At 43.1% G+C, this 16356-nt stretch overlaps 1 protein-coding gene across 2 annotated transcripts in view; it reads left to right on the top strand.

Moving 5' to 3' along the window:
- The window catches only part of LOC139408597 (dual specificity testis-specific protein kinase 2-like), a 38528-nt gene extending 22546 nt beyond the window's left edge, over window positions 1-15982 (top strand). Inside the window, exons 6-9 of one of the 2 annotated variants that reach the window (XM_071152666.1) lie at window positions 3193-3369; window positions 3799-3882; window positions 4885-4971; window positions 5561-7509. In XM_071152666.1, coding sequence (XP_071008767.1) covers window positions 3193-3369; window positions 3799-3882; window positions 4885-4971; window positions 5561-5662 — 450 coding nt within the window. In that variant the 3' untranslated portion in view covers window positions 5663-7509. Of the gene's footprint in view, window positions 1-3192; window positions 3370-3798; window positions 3883-4884; window positions 4972-5560; window positions 7510-15906 lie in introns of those variants that run through there. The other variant, XM_071152667.1, reaches the window with a different exon arrangement.
- The last annotated feature ends 374 nt before the right edge of the window (window positions 15983-16356 follow it).

Raw genomic sequence — 16356 nt, 5'->3', positions numbered from 1 at the left:
TATGGGTTGTGGTGGGTGTGATTCTCCCATTGCCCCATTGCTCTGTCATTACAGGCCCATGGTGTGGCAGGAAACGCCCTGCGTGCTCTTACTAGAACCAGTTGTGTCTCCCCAGCAGCACCAGGGATAGAGAGGTTATAGCGATATAGGCTGAATTCTGTTTTAAATTACACCGATACTCTCTGTCTAACCGCTGGCCCATAGGTCTAGATACCCATACTGTCTAAATCACTGGCCCATAGTTCTAGATACCCATACTGTCTAAACCACTGGCCCATAGGTCTAGATACCCATAATGTCTAAACCACTGGCCCATAGGTCTAGATACCCATACTGTCTAAATCACTGGCCCATAGGTCTAGATACCCATACTGTCTAAACCACTGGCCCATAGGTCTAGATACCCATACTGTCTAAACCACTGGCCCATAGGTCTAGATACCCATACTGTCTAAACCACTGGCCCATAGGTCTAGATACCCATACTGTCTAAATCACTGGCCCATAGGTCTAGATACCCATAATGTCTAAATCATAGGTCTAGATACCCATACTGTCTAAACCATAGGTCTAGATACCCATAATGTCTAAACCACTGGCCCATAGGTCTAGATACCCATACTGTCTAAATCACTGGCCCATAGGTCTAGATACCCATACTGTCTAAATCACTGGCCCATAGGTCTAGATACCCATAATGTCTAAATCATAGGTCTAGATACCCATACTGTCTAAACCATAGGTCTAGATACCCATAATGTCTAAACCACTGGCCCATAGGTCTAGATACCCATACTGTCTAAATCACTGGCCCATAGGTCTAGATACCCATACTGTCTAAATCACTGGCCCATAGGTCTAGATACCCATAATGTCTAAATCATAGGTCTAGATACCCATACTGTCTAAACCATAGGTCTAGATACCCATAATGTCTAAACCACTGGCCCATAGGTCTAGATACCCATACTGTCTAAATCACTGGCCCATAGGTCTAGATACCCATAATGTCTAAACCACTGACCCATAGGTCTAGATACCCATACTGTTTAAATCACTGGCCCATAGGTCTAGATACCCATAATGTCTAAACCACTGGCCCATAGGTCTAGATACCCATAATGTCTAAACCACTGGCCCATAGGTCTAGATACACATACTGTCTAAATCACTGGCCCATAGGTCTAGATACCCATACTGTCTAAACCACTGGCCCATAGGTCTAGATACCCATAATGTCTAAACCACTGGCCCATAGGTCTAGATACCCATACTGTCTAAATCACTGGCCCATAGGTCTAGATACCCATACTGTCTAAACCACTGGCCCATAGGTCTAGATACCCATACTGTCTTAATCACTGTCACTGACCAATTGGTCAACTTACTGTTCCGATCTGTCATTAGTCTCGGAAACCCAGACCTAGGATGTCGGATTCTCTTGGACATTTTGAAAGGGGAAAAACAATTGTTCTGAGAAGGGTACTCTTCAAACAGACAACTCTCCCAACAAATCCAAAGTTTGGGTAGGTGAGGCTTAAAATGTGGGTGGGAATTGTACTCCTATTTAGCTAGGGTAACAAACGGATACAGTAGTGACATCATCGGTGACTCACGTCCCATTTCCAACTTGTCCTCTCTGTCCCAACTAACACCGGAACTTCTATTGAGTGGAAGCTGGAGCATTGGTACATTGTGGGAGGCAACCCATCTGCCTAGAGAGACTCCTCTGCCATCAATAGTATTGGGCCAACAAAATGGCCACAGCAGCCCCCATGTTACATCTCAATAATTCACTGTTCAGAGAGGATGGTTGTTGAAGGAATGTTTCAGACTGGATTATGAGGCAGCCTGCTAAACCAGCTGGTTTCAGATGGGTACCGTTTGTCCTAATGCAGGAGCAATAGTCAGCTCAGTAAATGACAGAGGAACGAATCTGAAGTGTGTTTTCACAGTCACATCCAATGTTATGATTGTTTTTGATGTTTCGCCGTCGCTGTGCCTCTTTGTCCATGTGAGAATTATGTGGTTTGACCAGAGGTGGGAAAAGTACCCAATTGTCATACTTGAGTAAAGATACCTACATAGAAAATGACTCCAGTAAGTCACCCACCAAAATGTTACTTGAGTAAAAGTATTTGGTTTTAAATATACTTATGTCAAAAGTAAAAGTATTTGGTTTTAAATATACTTATGTCAAAAGTAAAAGTATTTGGTTTTAAATATACTTATGTCAAAAGTAAAAGTATTTGGTTTGAAATATACTTATGTCAAAAGTAAAAGTATAAATCATTTAAAATTCCTTTTATTAAGCAAACCAGACGTCACCATTTTCTTGTTTTTAAGTTTACGTATAGCCAGGGGCTATCTCCAACACTCAGACATCATTTACAAATGAAGCATGTGTGTTTAGTGAGTCCGCCAGATCAGAGGCAGTAGGGATGACCAGTGATGTTCTCTGTTTAGTGAGTCCACCAGATCAGAGGCAGTAGGGATGACCAGTGATGTTCTCTTGACAAGTGTGTGAATTGGACCATTTGCTTGTCCTGCTAAGCATTCAAAATGTAACGAGTTCTTTTGGGTGTCAGGGAGTAAAAAGTAAAATATTTCCTTTAGGATTGTAGTAAAGTTAAAGTTGTCAAAAATATAAATAATCAAGTAAAGAACAGATACCCCCAAAAACGATTGAAGTATTTTTACCTAAGTACTTTACCCCACTGCGTTTGACCTCCAGCACAGTGATAATTCATAAGTCAGTATTCAAACAGTGAATCAAGAGGTGTTTCATATCATGTAGAAACATGTGAATGTATAGTCTATGGAATTAGGTTGCTACCTCAGGCTCAAAAGCAGATAGAATGGAGGTTAAAATGACTGTGTTGTGTGGATGTAGAAGTGTCACACTGGCCTCTTGTGGTCAACATGTTGCACTGCAGTGTGACAGTATAACTTCAGTTATTGCCTTTCTAGTGAATCTCAGCTCTGAATATCTACTGTACATTTATGAATACATTTTGATGTCTACTGTATCGTACATTTGAAAAGATTTGATAGCAGTGACCAGTGCTTTTAATGTGAGTAATATTCTGAACGTTGTGTGTGTGTGTGCAGAGTTGTCTAACGTTGCCTGAATGGTGTGTGTGTGTGTGCAGAACTGTTATCTAACATTGTCTGAACATTGTGTGTGTGCAGAACTGTCTGATACGGGAGACGTCTCGGGGCAGGGAGGCGGTTGTGACAGATTTTGGTCTGGCCAGGGAGGTAATGGTGGAGCTGCCAGCTAATGACCCAGAGAGGAAGATGTCTCTGGTGGGTTCTGCCTTCTGGATGGCACCCGAGATGCTCAGAGGGGAACCCTACGACCGCAAGGTAGGCAGCCTACACACACGTTCTGCATCCCCTGCATCCCAAATGGCACCCTATTCCCTATTGAGTGCACTGCTTTCGACCAGATGTCTATGGGCCCTGGTTGAAAGCAGTGCACTAAAAAGGGAACAGGATGCCATTTGGGACGCTGACAGTTTTACACCCTGATATAGAAATAACTGGTATTTTATTTCATGGTTTTCACTAAATGATAAGTCAATAACATGGGGCGGCAGGGTAGCCTAGTGGTTAGAGTGTTGGACTAGTAACCGGAAGGTTGCAAGTTCAAACCCCTGAGCTGACAAGGTACACATCTGTCGTTCTGCCCCTGAACAGGCAGTTAACCCACTGTTCCTAGGCCGTCATTGAAAATAAGAATTGGTTCTTAACTGACTTGCCAAGTTAAATAAAAAACATAACTTCTTCCTCCAGGTGGATGTTTTCTCTTTTGGCATCATGCTGTGTGAGATTTTGGGCCGGATCTCAGCAGATCCCGAGATCCTTCCCAGAACACGGGTAAATTAACACACACACACACACACACACACACACACACACACACACACACACACACACACACACACCCCCCCCCCCCCCCCCCCCCTCTTGTGGGGACCAAATAATTGATTCCTATCCAAAATCCTATTTTCCCTAACACTAAATCTAACCTAACCCATAACCCTAAGTCCAACCTTAACCTCAAAACTATACCCAACCCTAACTCCTAACCGTAACCCCTAACCTTAATTTTAACCCTGACCCCAATTGTAACCCTAACCCCTAAGCCTAGGGGGCCCTGGAAAAATGTCCCAACTTGTCCAAATGTTCCTTGTTTTACTCTCCTTATGAGGACTTCATGTACCCACAAGGATAGTTAAACAAAAAACGCACACACACACGTATCAAAACCAAAGAACCATAGATGGCTAGATTTAGACTGACACTACACACGTGGAAATTATACCACAACTGAGCTATTGAGTTAATTACATGTATTTCCCCACAACTCAGACATTATATTGAATGTGATCCTGCAACATAATTTGGCAATTAGCAGTCTTGTTACTTGATAGCTCTCTTAGTTATTAGGCCATTAGTGACATTTGCATGTAGATGATGGTGAAATGAGTCATCTAATGTCCCTGTCTGTCGTCCCCGGGGTGATCCTAGACAAGGTCAGAGACAGGGAGCAGAGAGAGACTTTAATGTGCTCGTTGAGGTTTCACTTAAATTTTTATTTATTTGTGACATTTGTCATTAGAAGTGGGAGGACCGCAGGGTCAGTTAGTCACACTGCTATCCTATCTATACAGTATGTGTTCTGCGAATTCATCAGTAGTCCCTGATGATCAAAACTGTAGCCTGTATACAATAGTGGGGATCTCAAGACTGTCCTTGTTTTCCATGACGTACATTGGTTATCTGATCCAGCTCTCTAACCTGTTACTCCTTATTGATACTCTATGGGCCCGTACATGGTGTACAATGCAGTTGACACAGGGTTTGTTATCACTGCAGGACTATGGTCTAGACGTTGAGGCCTTCAGTGAGATGGTCCAAGGTTGTCCACGACGCATCCTGGAGCTGTCAGCCAACTGCTGTCTGGTGAGTGTGGACTGGAGGGAGGGAGTGTGAGGGAGAAACAGAGAGAGGCTGAGAGACAATGTTAGAGAGTGAATGTGAGAGCATGTCTCAGAAAATGAGAGACTTAAGCCGGGATTCATTACGAAGGGCATTGACCGAAAAACACAGCTCTTTTTTTAGGTGTGCTTTTAAAGGTAATTAAGGTTTGAGCCAAAATCTGCAGCGTTTATTATGAATGCGATCTCTCATTGTCTGTATTTCAGTGCGTAGCGCTTTAACACCACTATAACATGCTTCGTATTAATCCTGGTCATAGAGTTTGCCTCAACTACGAGAGTGTAAGAAAGACGTGTATTTGCCATCTACTGTAGAATATCACTCATGTTGTCCGGTGGTTCAGATGGACTCGTGTTGTCCTCTTGTTCTGTGGTTCAGATGGACTCGTGTTGTCCTCTTGTTCTGTGGTTCAGATGGACTCATGTTGTCCTCTTGTTCTGTGGTTCAGATGGACTCGTGTTGTCCTCTTGTTCTGTGGTTCAGATGGACTCATGTTGTCCTCTTGTTCTGTGGTTCAGATGGACTCATGTTGTCCTCTTGTTCTGTGGTTCAGATGGATGCGTTTCGGAGACCCTCCTTCTCAGAGCTGCTGGATGAGTTGGAGGACATCGCTGAGAGCCTGGAACCCCCCGACTCAAACCTGACCACTGGGTGAGGGGGTGGGGTCACCGTGTATCCCCCTCAGCCCTCCTCCCCTGGAACGGAGGACAGTGTGGACGGCAGCAGGCAGCCAACCCAGTCTTATACAGCAGAGGCACTTTATAGTTCAGGTCCGCTCTACAGGACCCAGGTGTAGGGCTCATAATGCAGCTCCTCCTGCTGACTCTGTGTGACTCTGTGTGTTTCTCTGAAACAGAACCGGATCACTGGAAGTTCAACACTCACCACCCCCCACTGTCTTTCTACAGTACAAACTCAGCTAGTGTGGGTCCATTTGAAAGGGGTGGGGGTCGAAACAGACTCAAAAATTCCCTAAAGAGCATTTCCTCCTGGCTCTTAAGTTGTATTCTATGATGTTATTATTCCACTTTAAGTTAAGGATGTAGAAATCCTTATTTGTAAATAGTACATAAGGAGGACTGTCGGAGTAGTCCTGATCTGTCTATTCTCTTCTATCATAATATCATCATTTAAAACAGGGGTTCCCAACCTAGATCTGCAATGCTTTAGGCTAGAAACATGCTGTTAATTGCCTGAGGAAGACTCAACTCGGATGCACACGGGACTATCTTTGGTTTGTCTCTGACATTCAGAAGCTTAGCTACGACCTTCTAAAGTCGATGAGTCAAAGAAATTGGACTGCTTGGGAAGTAATCTTATACAATGTGTGGCTCTGTCACTATCAATTGATCTATTCACTTTCTGTAAAAGAGAATATCTATAATTAAATGAAAGCATCTTAAAATGATCATAATAAAACATATTTATTTGATAGCGGAATAACATTTGAGGAAATCAGGTCTAGACTTTATTTTCCTTATCCATTATTATTAAATAGCCCATCTAAAAGATGTCACGAGTCTTCTTAAACTACATAGAATTGCAGGAAATTAGCTTCAAAACAACAACATTTTCCTTGGTCCCTCAAATGAAACAAAATCAAGCTGGTGGTGTAGTCTATATTAAATATCTCTATAAATAATAATAAATAGAAAACGGGGAGAGGGGTGGGACATTTTTCAAATGTGAAAAAGGGGTCCCTGGGGGTAAAAGGTTGGGAATCCCTGATTTAAAATAACGTTTATGTAGGACTTCTCCCCCTTTCTTTCATCAGCCAGTCCAAGTGGTGACACAATCAAAAATAAATCCCTCCCTCTGTTAAAGTAGTCATCTGAATGATGTCATTTAACGGTGAGGTAATGGTGGACTGCAGCAGTGGAGCAGGATTGCAGGAGGCAGGATTGCAGGAGGCAGGATTGCAGGAGGCAGGATTGCAGGATTACAGGATTACAGGAGGCAGGATTACATTGCACTAGAAGTGACTGTTACAGTACATGGCTGAAATCTATAGGATGAAGGAATTGTGCTACTGTGTGGGTAAGGACCAAACAACACTCTTTCTCTCATTTCCTTCTTTTTCTGGTTTCTAACGTCAACACTGTTCTGTTGGAGATTAACAGAGGTGGCCAGTGTTAGGTAAGGGTTGGTGTTCAGTGTGGTTCAGTACTAGGGCCAAGTAGACAGAGGAAGGAGCGTTATCCCTCCCTCTCAGGATGTGAATAAAATAATACTAAACTCAATTAAACACTAACCTTAGGAAGAACTTAACTGTTGTGTATCGTTTTATACTAAATGCCTTTGTTTCTTGTAATGCTTGTACTGTACCTTTTTTGCCTCACCCTTTTGTGGGGATACATTTAGTTTACCATATAAGATTCATACAGTACTTTATGTTCATATTTTGTGAATCTGTTGATCGGGTAGAATTTTGCTTACTTTACAGATCTTTAGATTTATATGGAAGATTTAAAGCAATGTTTAATAAAAGGCATAGAGCATTGATGTGTGTGTATGTACTTAAATTGGACTTTTAACGGGATAAAGAAAATCTAAACACTATTGTGCTCATTACATTAGCCTCATTAGCTGAAGATCTTTAATTGATGTCTGGCTAAAACCAATATGTTGATTTATTAACACCAATATTGCTGCGTTCACACAGGTAGCCCAATTCTGATTTTTTTCCCCCCACTAATTGGTATTTTGACCAATGAGATTAGCTCTGAAAAAGATCTGATGTGAAAATATCTGATGGGATTGGTCAAAAGACCAATTAGTGGAAATAATATCAGAATTGGGTCTGTCTGGGTAAACGCAGCCATTGTGGTGGTTCACACTCTTTCTTAAATCTGCAATTCTCCTAATTTACTGCAGCAGGAGTGTAGCAACTCCCATGTTGACATGCCATGGTTGCCATGGTTCCCCTTGTCACTGTGGAAGCAAAACAAATGGCAAAACATCTTAACGGTTGTTTCCTGAGGGTGAACGGCATGTAATGGTTTAAAAAGGTTTTCTTTTTGACCATCATTTGTACCAATCAATAGGACATTGTCAAAGGCAAGAAAAAATCACTTGCATTTGGAAAGAACAATTTTCTCCACCACTAACCTCTATATGAATTTGACAGCACTCTGCAGCTATCCTGCTCTGAGAGAGCGATGTACACTATATTAGAATTCAATGGCTCCTGATCTGGAGATTACATGCTGCTATTAAGGAGGGTGTAAGTATCGTAGTTTATCAGAATTCAATGGCTCGCGGTTTGCGAGAGAATTCTGATGTGATAATGACACATTGAGGGGAGGCAAACCATGGGCAGGCTGTAGTAGGTTTGGTAGGCGAGGTAGGGTCACCCCTGTTTAGTATTCCTGTGAGGCCTTCCTGTGTCTCCACACGTTTGACATGAACATTAGCATTTGCAAAAGCTTCGCTTACAACACTGCAGCCTCGCCGCTCTTTTTTCTGTAATTGAGGAAGCTCCGAGGACCTGCATTCACAGCTCTGACACCACAGATGGGCCATTCATCCATTAATTGATGAACACGATCAAAAATCTATTTGGCGCCAGGGAGCACAGAGGGATGAAAGGTGATAAACTACTAGAGGTAATCATTTGTAATGTGTGTAATAGTAAGGAAAGGATGTGGAGGGATTGGAACAGTGGCGTACCACAGTTTCGCGAACAAGGTCTGAGCCAACGGCTAACTTCTTACAATTCTACACATTTTGCCATGGGTAATCTCATGCTATTCTAATTGAACATTTTGAAAGCACATTTTGTGTAATTGTTAACATTTATGTCATAGCATATGAACAGGTCAGGCTATCTGGGGGGAGGCCTCCAGGCACAGTGGCGTACCACAGTTTCGCGAACAAGGTCTGAGCCAACGGCTAACTTCTTACAATTCTACACATTTTGCCATGGGTAATCTCATGCTATTCTAATTGAACATTTTGAAAGCACATTTTGTGTAATTGTTAACATTTATGTCATAGCATATGAACAGGTCAGGCTATCTGGGGGGAGGCCTCCAGGGGGTGTTTGTTCCCTAGAGTCCTGAGGGGGGAGGTCCTAAGTCAGCAGTCTTAGAATTGCACACTTCTGCAGGTGTGCTGTTTTTTTGGATCCTCTAGTTCCTCTTTGGTTCCTCCCCTCCTCTTGTTTCTCCCAGGCCTTCCATGGTCTCCTAGTTTGGAGAAATGGCAGCTTTGGCCTCTAAAGAGAAGGAGGGATCTGACAAAGCAGCGGATGGGGGGAGGGAAATAAACCTTCTGTAAAGAGATCTTTTTTTGAATTAGAGGAACCTGTTTTAGTGCAGAAAGATGGTTAATCGCAGTCTGTATAAAGTATTCAGATAAAGTAAATAAATTATTCAGGTGGGTCTTAAATGTAAGAGAAACTCTAGTGGTACTCTAGCATTACTGTCGGATGAAAAGACATCCATTACCTGAATATGTTTTGGCTAGGGACATCAGAGATGCTGTGAATGTAAAATGTCTAATTCCATACATTATTGATTCCAATCCCCCAAAGTGCTCCACAATGAAGAGAACAATCACTCAGTTAGGCCTTGGTTGAAAAACAAAACAAACGATCAAGTCTTTGAACGTGCCAATCATGAACCAACACACACAAACGTGCACACGCACTCACTCACACACCCTTTAACCTCTATACAGAATACTCAAATTATAACGTGTTGTAACTCGCAGCTTCAGAGAAACGTATGTTCTGACAGCGATGGAAAAGTAACAAACTCTTTCTGGAAATTCACACTGCTCTGATTTCAAAATGATATGTACTGTCAACTGCTGTCCTCAGCAGACGTCTCACGTGTTGGCTCATGAGCCCAACAAGCTCAAGCTTCAAGCTCTAGTTCTTTCACTAACTACCAGACATCCCAGTACCTAGCCCTCCCCCTCCCTCCTGCACATCACATACTGTAGCTCTGATATGCTCAGTAGCAGTGTGTGGATAAAATCACTGGGGAAGCCAAGACAGAAATAAAGCCATATTACAACCTATGTGTTGTGATCATTGCGTTGTTTGCTCTATGATCTGTTAGTTCATATGCCTTGACACCGTAATATATAGGCCTGAAGGCCGAGATAATAAGAAGACACAGTAGTAGAATAAATTCAACCACACCTTTGTTTCATCACAAAACCAGAGAGCAACCTTATCCGGTAAAGTCCACAAAGCATATTGCAGCTAATAAACAGTCACATGACCTACAGCATGGACAATCAAGTTAATGTTTCCCATTTAGAACACTGGAGAGTTACCGCAAGTCGCAAAGAAAATGGGAGCTGCCTCCACTATTCCAGCAGCATTTCAACATCATAAAATCACTTCTGTTTAGACTAATACAGTGACAACTAAAATATTCCCAAAACAATTTAGTCTAGTCAATGTAAGCTGAATATCATGTGGCTGTTCATGGTAAGATTTCTCTGTTTGTGCATGTGTGTGTGTGTGTGTGTGTGTATGCATAAGTAGACTAAAATGCTTGCTCGCTTGTCTAACTCCCTTTCGTGGCCAGCTAGTTAACATTAGCCTACTACATCTAGCTACATTTTGAACTTCCATCCTTTCAGGACAGAGGCACAATGTATGAACATGGTTGGATCAGAATCACTGTTATAATCTTTGGCCAGTATGGAGAATTAAGTAAAAGTCAAAATCCCCATTTCCACCCATGGCTAATTTAGGAAAGGGCTCATTTTAGCTAGCTAGCCACCAGAGGACAACAACACAACAAGATGCAACAATTCAACTATCTTTTTCTGTCAATGAAGTTTGGCTTGATGTGATTGGTGCGAAACCAAATCCAAACTTGCTTCCCATGACACTTTTTTTTGGTGTGGCAGGACCATTCACAGTTGAGCTCAGTCAGGTTAGTGGCTATTATTGTATACATATTTTTTATCAAGGGAAGCCAAACGCTCGCTGACTTCCCTTGCATTCAGTGCTACGGGCGGCAACAACGTCATACTCTTTTTGACCAGACAGAATCAGACAGATACGCTACACAAACAGACACAGAGGGGCGCTGTTTCGCAGGCGCAGATGCTTTCTCCAGTGAGATACATTCAGCCTCTTGCGAATTGAAAGAAAATTATGAAACACAGAGACAAAATATAAACTATTTTATTATTATTTATTGGTACAGCCTGGCTTCTCTTGGCATCTATGAATACACACCACTGGATATGCTCTGCTACCTGAGTTTGAGCTATAAATAAAGCCCTTGTTTTGTATTTGAAGAAAATGTCGTCTTTCTACTGAAACAAATTGAAATGGAGTATTTTAGGAAAGGGCCTTGTAGGTTGCTATATCCTGGATCAAAATGTATGCTGTTTTTCTGAATGTGGAAAATTAGGCTAATGGCCTAACTTTACATCCTACTCAATAACACAGACAGTGTATGGCATAAAGGGAGGAGCTGAATAATTGATAGACAAAGCAGAACAAACAGTAGGCAGCCGTGGCTCCTCCATCCACAGTGACTGAGACCTTGACTGAGCATTTGGTACATTAATTTGAGCTATTGCTCTGCCTTGTGGTTTCAGTAGAAAACCTATTTTGCAACATCAATATGTGTGCAGTTGCTAAGCACACACAAACACACACCTGAACACACTCCTGTTTCCTTTTCCAGGCAAACCGGGTTAGTGAGAGAAGGAGATGAAAGAATGAAAGCTCAATTTCCCCTTATCTTAACCATCAATGATGGTCTAATGTGACATGAGTAGGCCTACTTATGAGAATCACAGGTGGCCAAGACTTACCAGAGAAAAATCCCTGATTGTTGCCATTATTGTCCGATTTAGGTTAGTCTTGTTTCAACCTGTGAGACACTTGTACTTAGAATCAACCTGGACATGTGAGAATTGACTAGAATATGTCTGCCTACATGTGCATGTTAACCAGCCACAGCCTGCTGTTTCCACTCAGCGCTGGATGGACCACTGAGGTGACATTGACCTTGACGCACACTAACAAAAGTAATTTGAGAACCATGTTCCAAAATTATTACCAACACATCGACTGTCTAACTCACAGAAATTCTACTCTTGACCACTGCTACACACCTTTTCGACATGGGTATAAGGCCTTATCCTGTCCTCCTTTTGGAAAATCCAACCATGACTCCATCTTGCTTCTCCCTGCCTACAAACAAAGACTTGAGGGAAGTTCCGGTTGTCAGACCAACGCTGTACAGACCTGACCAATCAGAAATCACGCTCCAAGATCCAAGACTGTTTTGATCACGTGGACTGTGTTCCAGGTTGCCTCTGGAGATAATGTCAATGAATATGTCAACTTTGTGCATTATGTGATACCAATAGTATCTTTGAAAAGCGTAACCAAATCAAAAAAATGTGGATTGATAGAAGCCTTGTAGGAAAACTGAAAGAGAGACATGCTGCCTATAAACAGGGCAAGGTGACTGTGGACAATAGTTTTGTTAAATAGTACAAATATGACTTATGCAGATCAATCAAGATGTCGAAACACAAGTACAGAGACAAAATGGAGGAGCAATTCACCGGGTTGGACAAAAGGCATGTGTGACAGGGGCTGTTAACAATCACAGATTACAAAAAGAAAGCCAGCCACATTACGGTCAACAACGCCACCCTACCAGACGAGCTAAACACCTTTTTCCTCAAGATTCAAGAACAATGACCCTGAGCTGTCGAGGAGAGCCCCCGATGACAACCTGGGCCACACACTCACAGTCTCCACTGAGGACGTATGTAAGTCATTCAAATGTGTTAACAACAGCAAGGCTGCTGGCCCAGATGGTATCTCTAGCCGTGCACTCAAAGCATCCTGTCGGGCTGTATCACCGCCTGGTATGGCAACTGCCCAATGCATTACTTGGTGCAAACTACCCGCCCTCCAGGACACCTACAGCACACGATGTCACAGGAAGGCCAAAAAGATAATTGAGGACATTAACCACCCAAGCCACTGCCTGTTCACCCCGCTATCATTCAGGTGCATCAAAGCTGGGATCGAGAGACTGAAAAACAGCTTCAGAAGTCACATAATTAGTTAAATAAAGTCCACCTGTGTGCAATCCAAGTGTCACATGATCTGTCACATGATCTCAGTATATTCAGTATACTCAGTATACCTGTTCTGAAAGGCCCCAGAGTCTGCAACACCACTAAGCAAGGGGCACCACCAAGCAAGCGGCACCATGAAGACCAAGGAGCTCTCCAAACAGGTTAGGGACAACGTTGTGGAGAAATACAGATCAAGGTTGGGTTATAAAAAAATATCAGAAACTTTGAACATCCCACAGAACACCATTAAATCCATTGTAAAAAAATTGAAAGAATATTGCACCACAACAAACCTGCCAAGAGAGGGCCGCCCACCAAAACTCACGGACCATGCATGGAGGTCATTAATCAGAGAGGCAACAAAGAGACCAAAGATAACCCTGAAGGAGCTGCAAAGCTCCACAGCGGAGAGTGGAGTATCTGTCCATAGGATCACTTTAAGCCGTACACTCCACAGAGCTGGACTTTACGGAAGAGTGGTCAGAAAAAAGCCATTGCTTCAAGAAAAAAATAAGCAAACATGTTTGGTCTTCACCAAAAGGCATGTGGGAGACTCCCCAAACATATGGAAGAAGGTACTCTGGTCAGATGACACTAAAATTTAGCTTTTTGGCCATCAAGGAAAACGCTATGCCTGGCGCAAACCCAACACCTCTCATCACCCTGAGAAAAGCATCCCCACAGTGAAGCATGGTGGTGGCAGCATCATGCTGTGGGGATGTTTTTTATCGGCTGGGACTGGGAAACTGGTCAGAATTGAAGGAATGATGTATGGCGCTAAATACAGGGAAATTCATGAGGGAAACCTGTTTCAGTCTTCTAGAGATTTGAGACTGGGATGGAGGTTCACCTCCCACCAGGACAATGACCCTGAGCATACTACTAAAACAACATTTGAGTGGTTTAAGGGGAAACATTTAAATGTCTTGGAATGGCCTAGTCAAAGCCCAGTCCTCAATCCAATTGAGAATCTGTGGTATGACTTAAAGATTGCTGTACGCCAGCGGAACCCATCCAACTTTAATTTTATTTCCAGGCTGTAAGGCAATAAAATAGAAAAAATATCAAGGGGGGTGAATACTTTCGCAAGTCACTGTACTGTATCTTAATCCGTTCCCCTCTGACATCGCTCGTCCATATTTAAACTCAGCAAAAAAAGAAACATCCTCTCCATGTCAACCGCATTTATTTTCAGTAAATTTAACATGTGTAAGTATTTGTATGAACATAACAAGATTCAACAACTGAGACAAACTGAACAAGTTCCACAGACATGTGACTAACATAAATGGAATAATGTGTCCCTGAACAAAGGTGGGGTCAAAATCAAAAGTAAGAGTCAGTATCTGGTGTGGAAACCAGCTGCATTAAGTACTGCAGTGCATCTTCTCCTCATGGACTACACCAGATTAGCCAGTTCTTGCTGTGAGATGTTACCCCACTCTTCCACCAAGGCACCTGCAAGTTCCTGGACATTTCTGGGGGGAATGGCCCTCACCCTCATTGAGATCCGGGCTCTTCGCTGGCCATGGCAGAACACTGACATTCCTGTCTTGCAGGAAATCACGCACAGAACGAGCAGTGACATTGTCATGCTGGAGGGTCATGTCAGGATGAGCCTGCAGGAAGGGTACCACATGAGGGAGGAGGATGTCTTCCCTGTAACGACCAGCGTTGAGATTGCCTGCAATGACAACAAGCTCAGTCCTATGATGCTGTGACACACCGACTCAGACCATGATGGACCCTCCACCTCCAAATTGATCCCGCTCCAGAGTACAGGCCTCGGTGTAACGGTCATTCCTTCGACGACAAACGTGAATGCCACCATCACCCCTGGTGAGACAAAACCGCGACTCGTCAGTGAAGAGCACTTTTTGCCAGTCCTGTCTGGTCCAGCGATGGTGGATTTGTGCCCATAGGCAACATTGTTGCCAGGGATGTCTGGTGATGACCTGCCTTACCATAGGCCTACAAGCCCTCAGTCCAGCCTCACCCAGCCTATTGTGGACAATCTGAGCACTGATGGAGGGATTTGTGAGTTCCTGGTGTAACTCGGGCAGTTCTTGTTGCCATCCTGTACCTGTCCCGCAGGTGTGATATTCAGATGTACCGATCCTGTGCAGGTGTTTTTACACGTTGTCTGCCGCTGCGAGGACAATCAGCTGTCCATCCTGTCTCCCTGTAGCGCTGTCTTAGGCATCTCACAGTATGGACATTGCAATTTATTGCCCTGGCCACATCTGCAGTCCTCATGCCTCCTTGCAGCATGCCTAAGGCACGTTCACGCAGATGAGCAGGGACCCTGGGCATCTTTCTTTTGGTGTTTTTCAGAGTCAGTAGAAAGACCCCTTTAGTGTCCTAAGTTTTCATAACTGTGACCTTAATTGCCTACCGTCTGTAAGCTGGTAGTGTCTTAACGACCGTTCCACAGGTGCGTCTTCATTAATTGTTTATGGGTCATTGAACAAGCATGGGAAACAGTGTTAAAACTCTTTACAATAATGATCTTTGAAGTTATTTGGATTTTTATGAATTATCTTTGAAAGACAGGGTCCTGAAAAATGGATGTTTCTTTTTTTGCTGAGTTTATATAGTCTTAATTCATTCCTACTTAGATTTGTGTGTATTGGGTATATCTTGTGTAATTTGTGTAATATTACTTGTTAGATATTACTGCACTTTCGGGGCGAGAAGCACAAGCATTTCGCTACACCTGCAATAACATCTGCTAATCACGTGTATGTGACCAATAGCATTTGATTTGATGCGCAGACCAGCTGGCTGTTGTGTTCTCTGACATTTTCAATCTCTCCCTAGCCCAGGCCTCTATACCCACCTGCTTGAAGATATTCACTATTATCCCCGTGCCCAAGAAAGGGAAAGTAACTGAACTGGATGACTATCGACCAGGAGCACTAATTCCCGTCATCATGAAGTACATCGATAGGCTAGTCAAAGAACATATCACCCCCCCGACACACTCGACATTTCGATTCGCCTACCACCCAGACAGATCCACGGACAACACAATCGCCATTACACTGCACACTGCCCTTACCGACCTGGACAAGGAATGCATATGTGAGAATGCTGTTCATCGACTACAGCTCGGCCTTCAATACCATAGTCCAATATAAGCTCATTACAAAGCTCACGGCCCTGAGTCTGAACTCCTCCCTATGCAACTGGGTCCTGAACTTCCTGATGGGCAGCCCCCAGGTGGTGAAGGTAGGCAACATTATCTCCTTGACACTGATCCTCAACATG

Source organism: Oncorhynchus clarkii, chromosome 5 (genome assembly GCF_045791955.1).
Source record: "Oncorhynchus clarkii lewisi isolate Uvic-CL-2024 chromosome 5, UVic_Ocla_1.0, whole genome shotgun sequence".
Classification (NCBI taxonomy): domain Eukaryota; kingdom Metazoa; phylum Chordata; class Actinopteri; order Salmoniformes; family Salmonidae; genus Oncorhynchus; species Oncorhynchus clarkii.
This window is presented reverse-complemented; position numbering and strand designations above follow the sequence as displayed.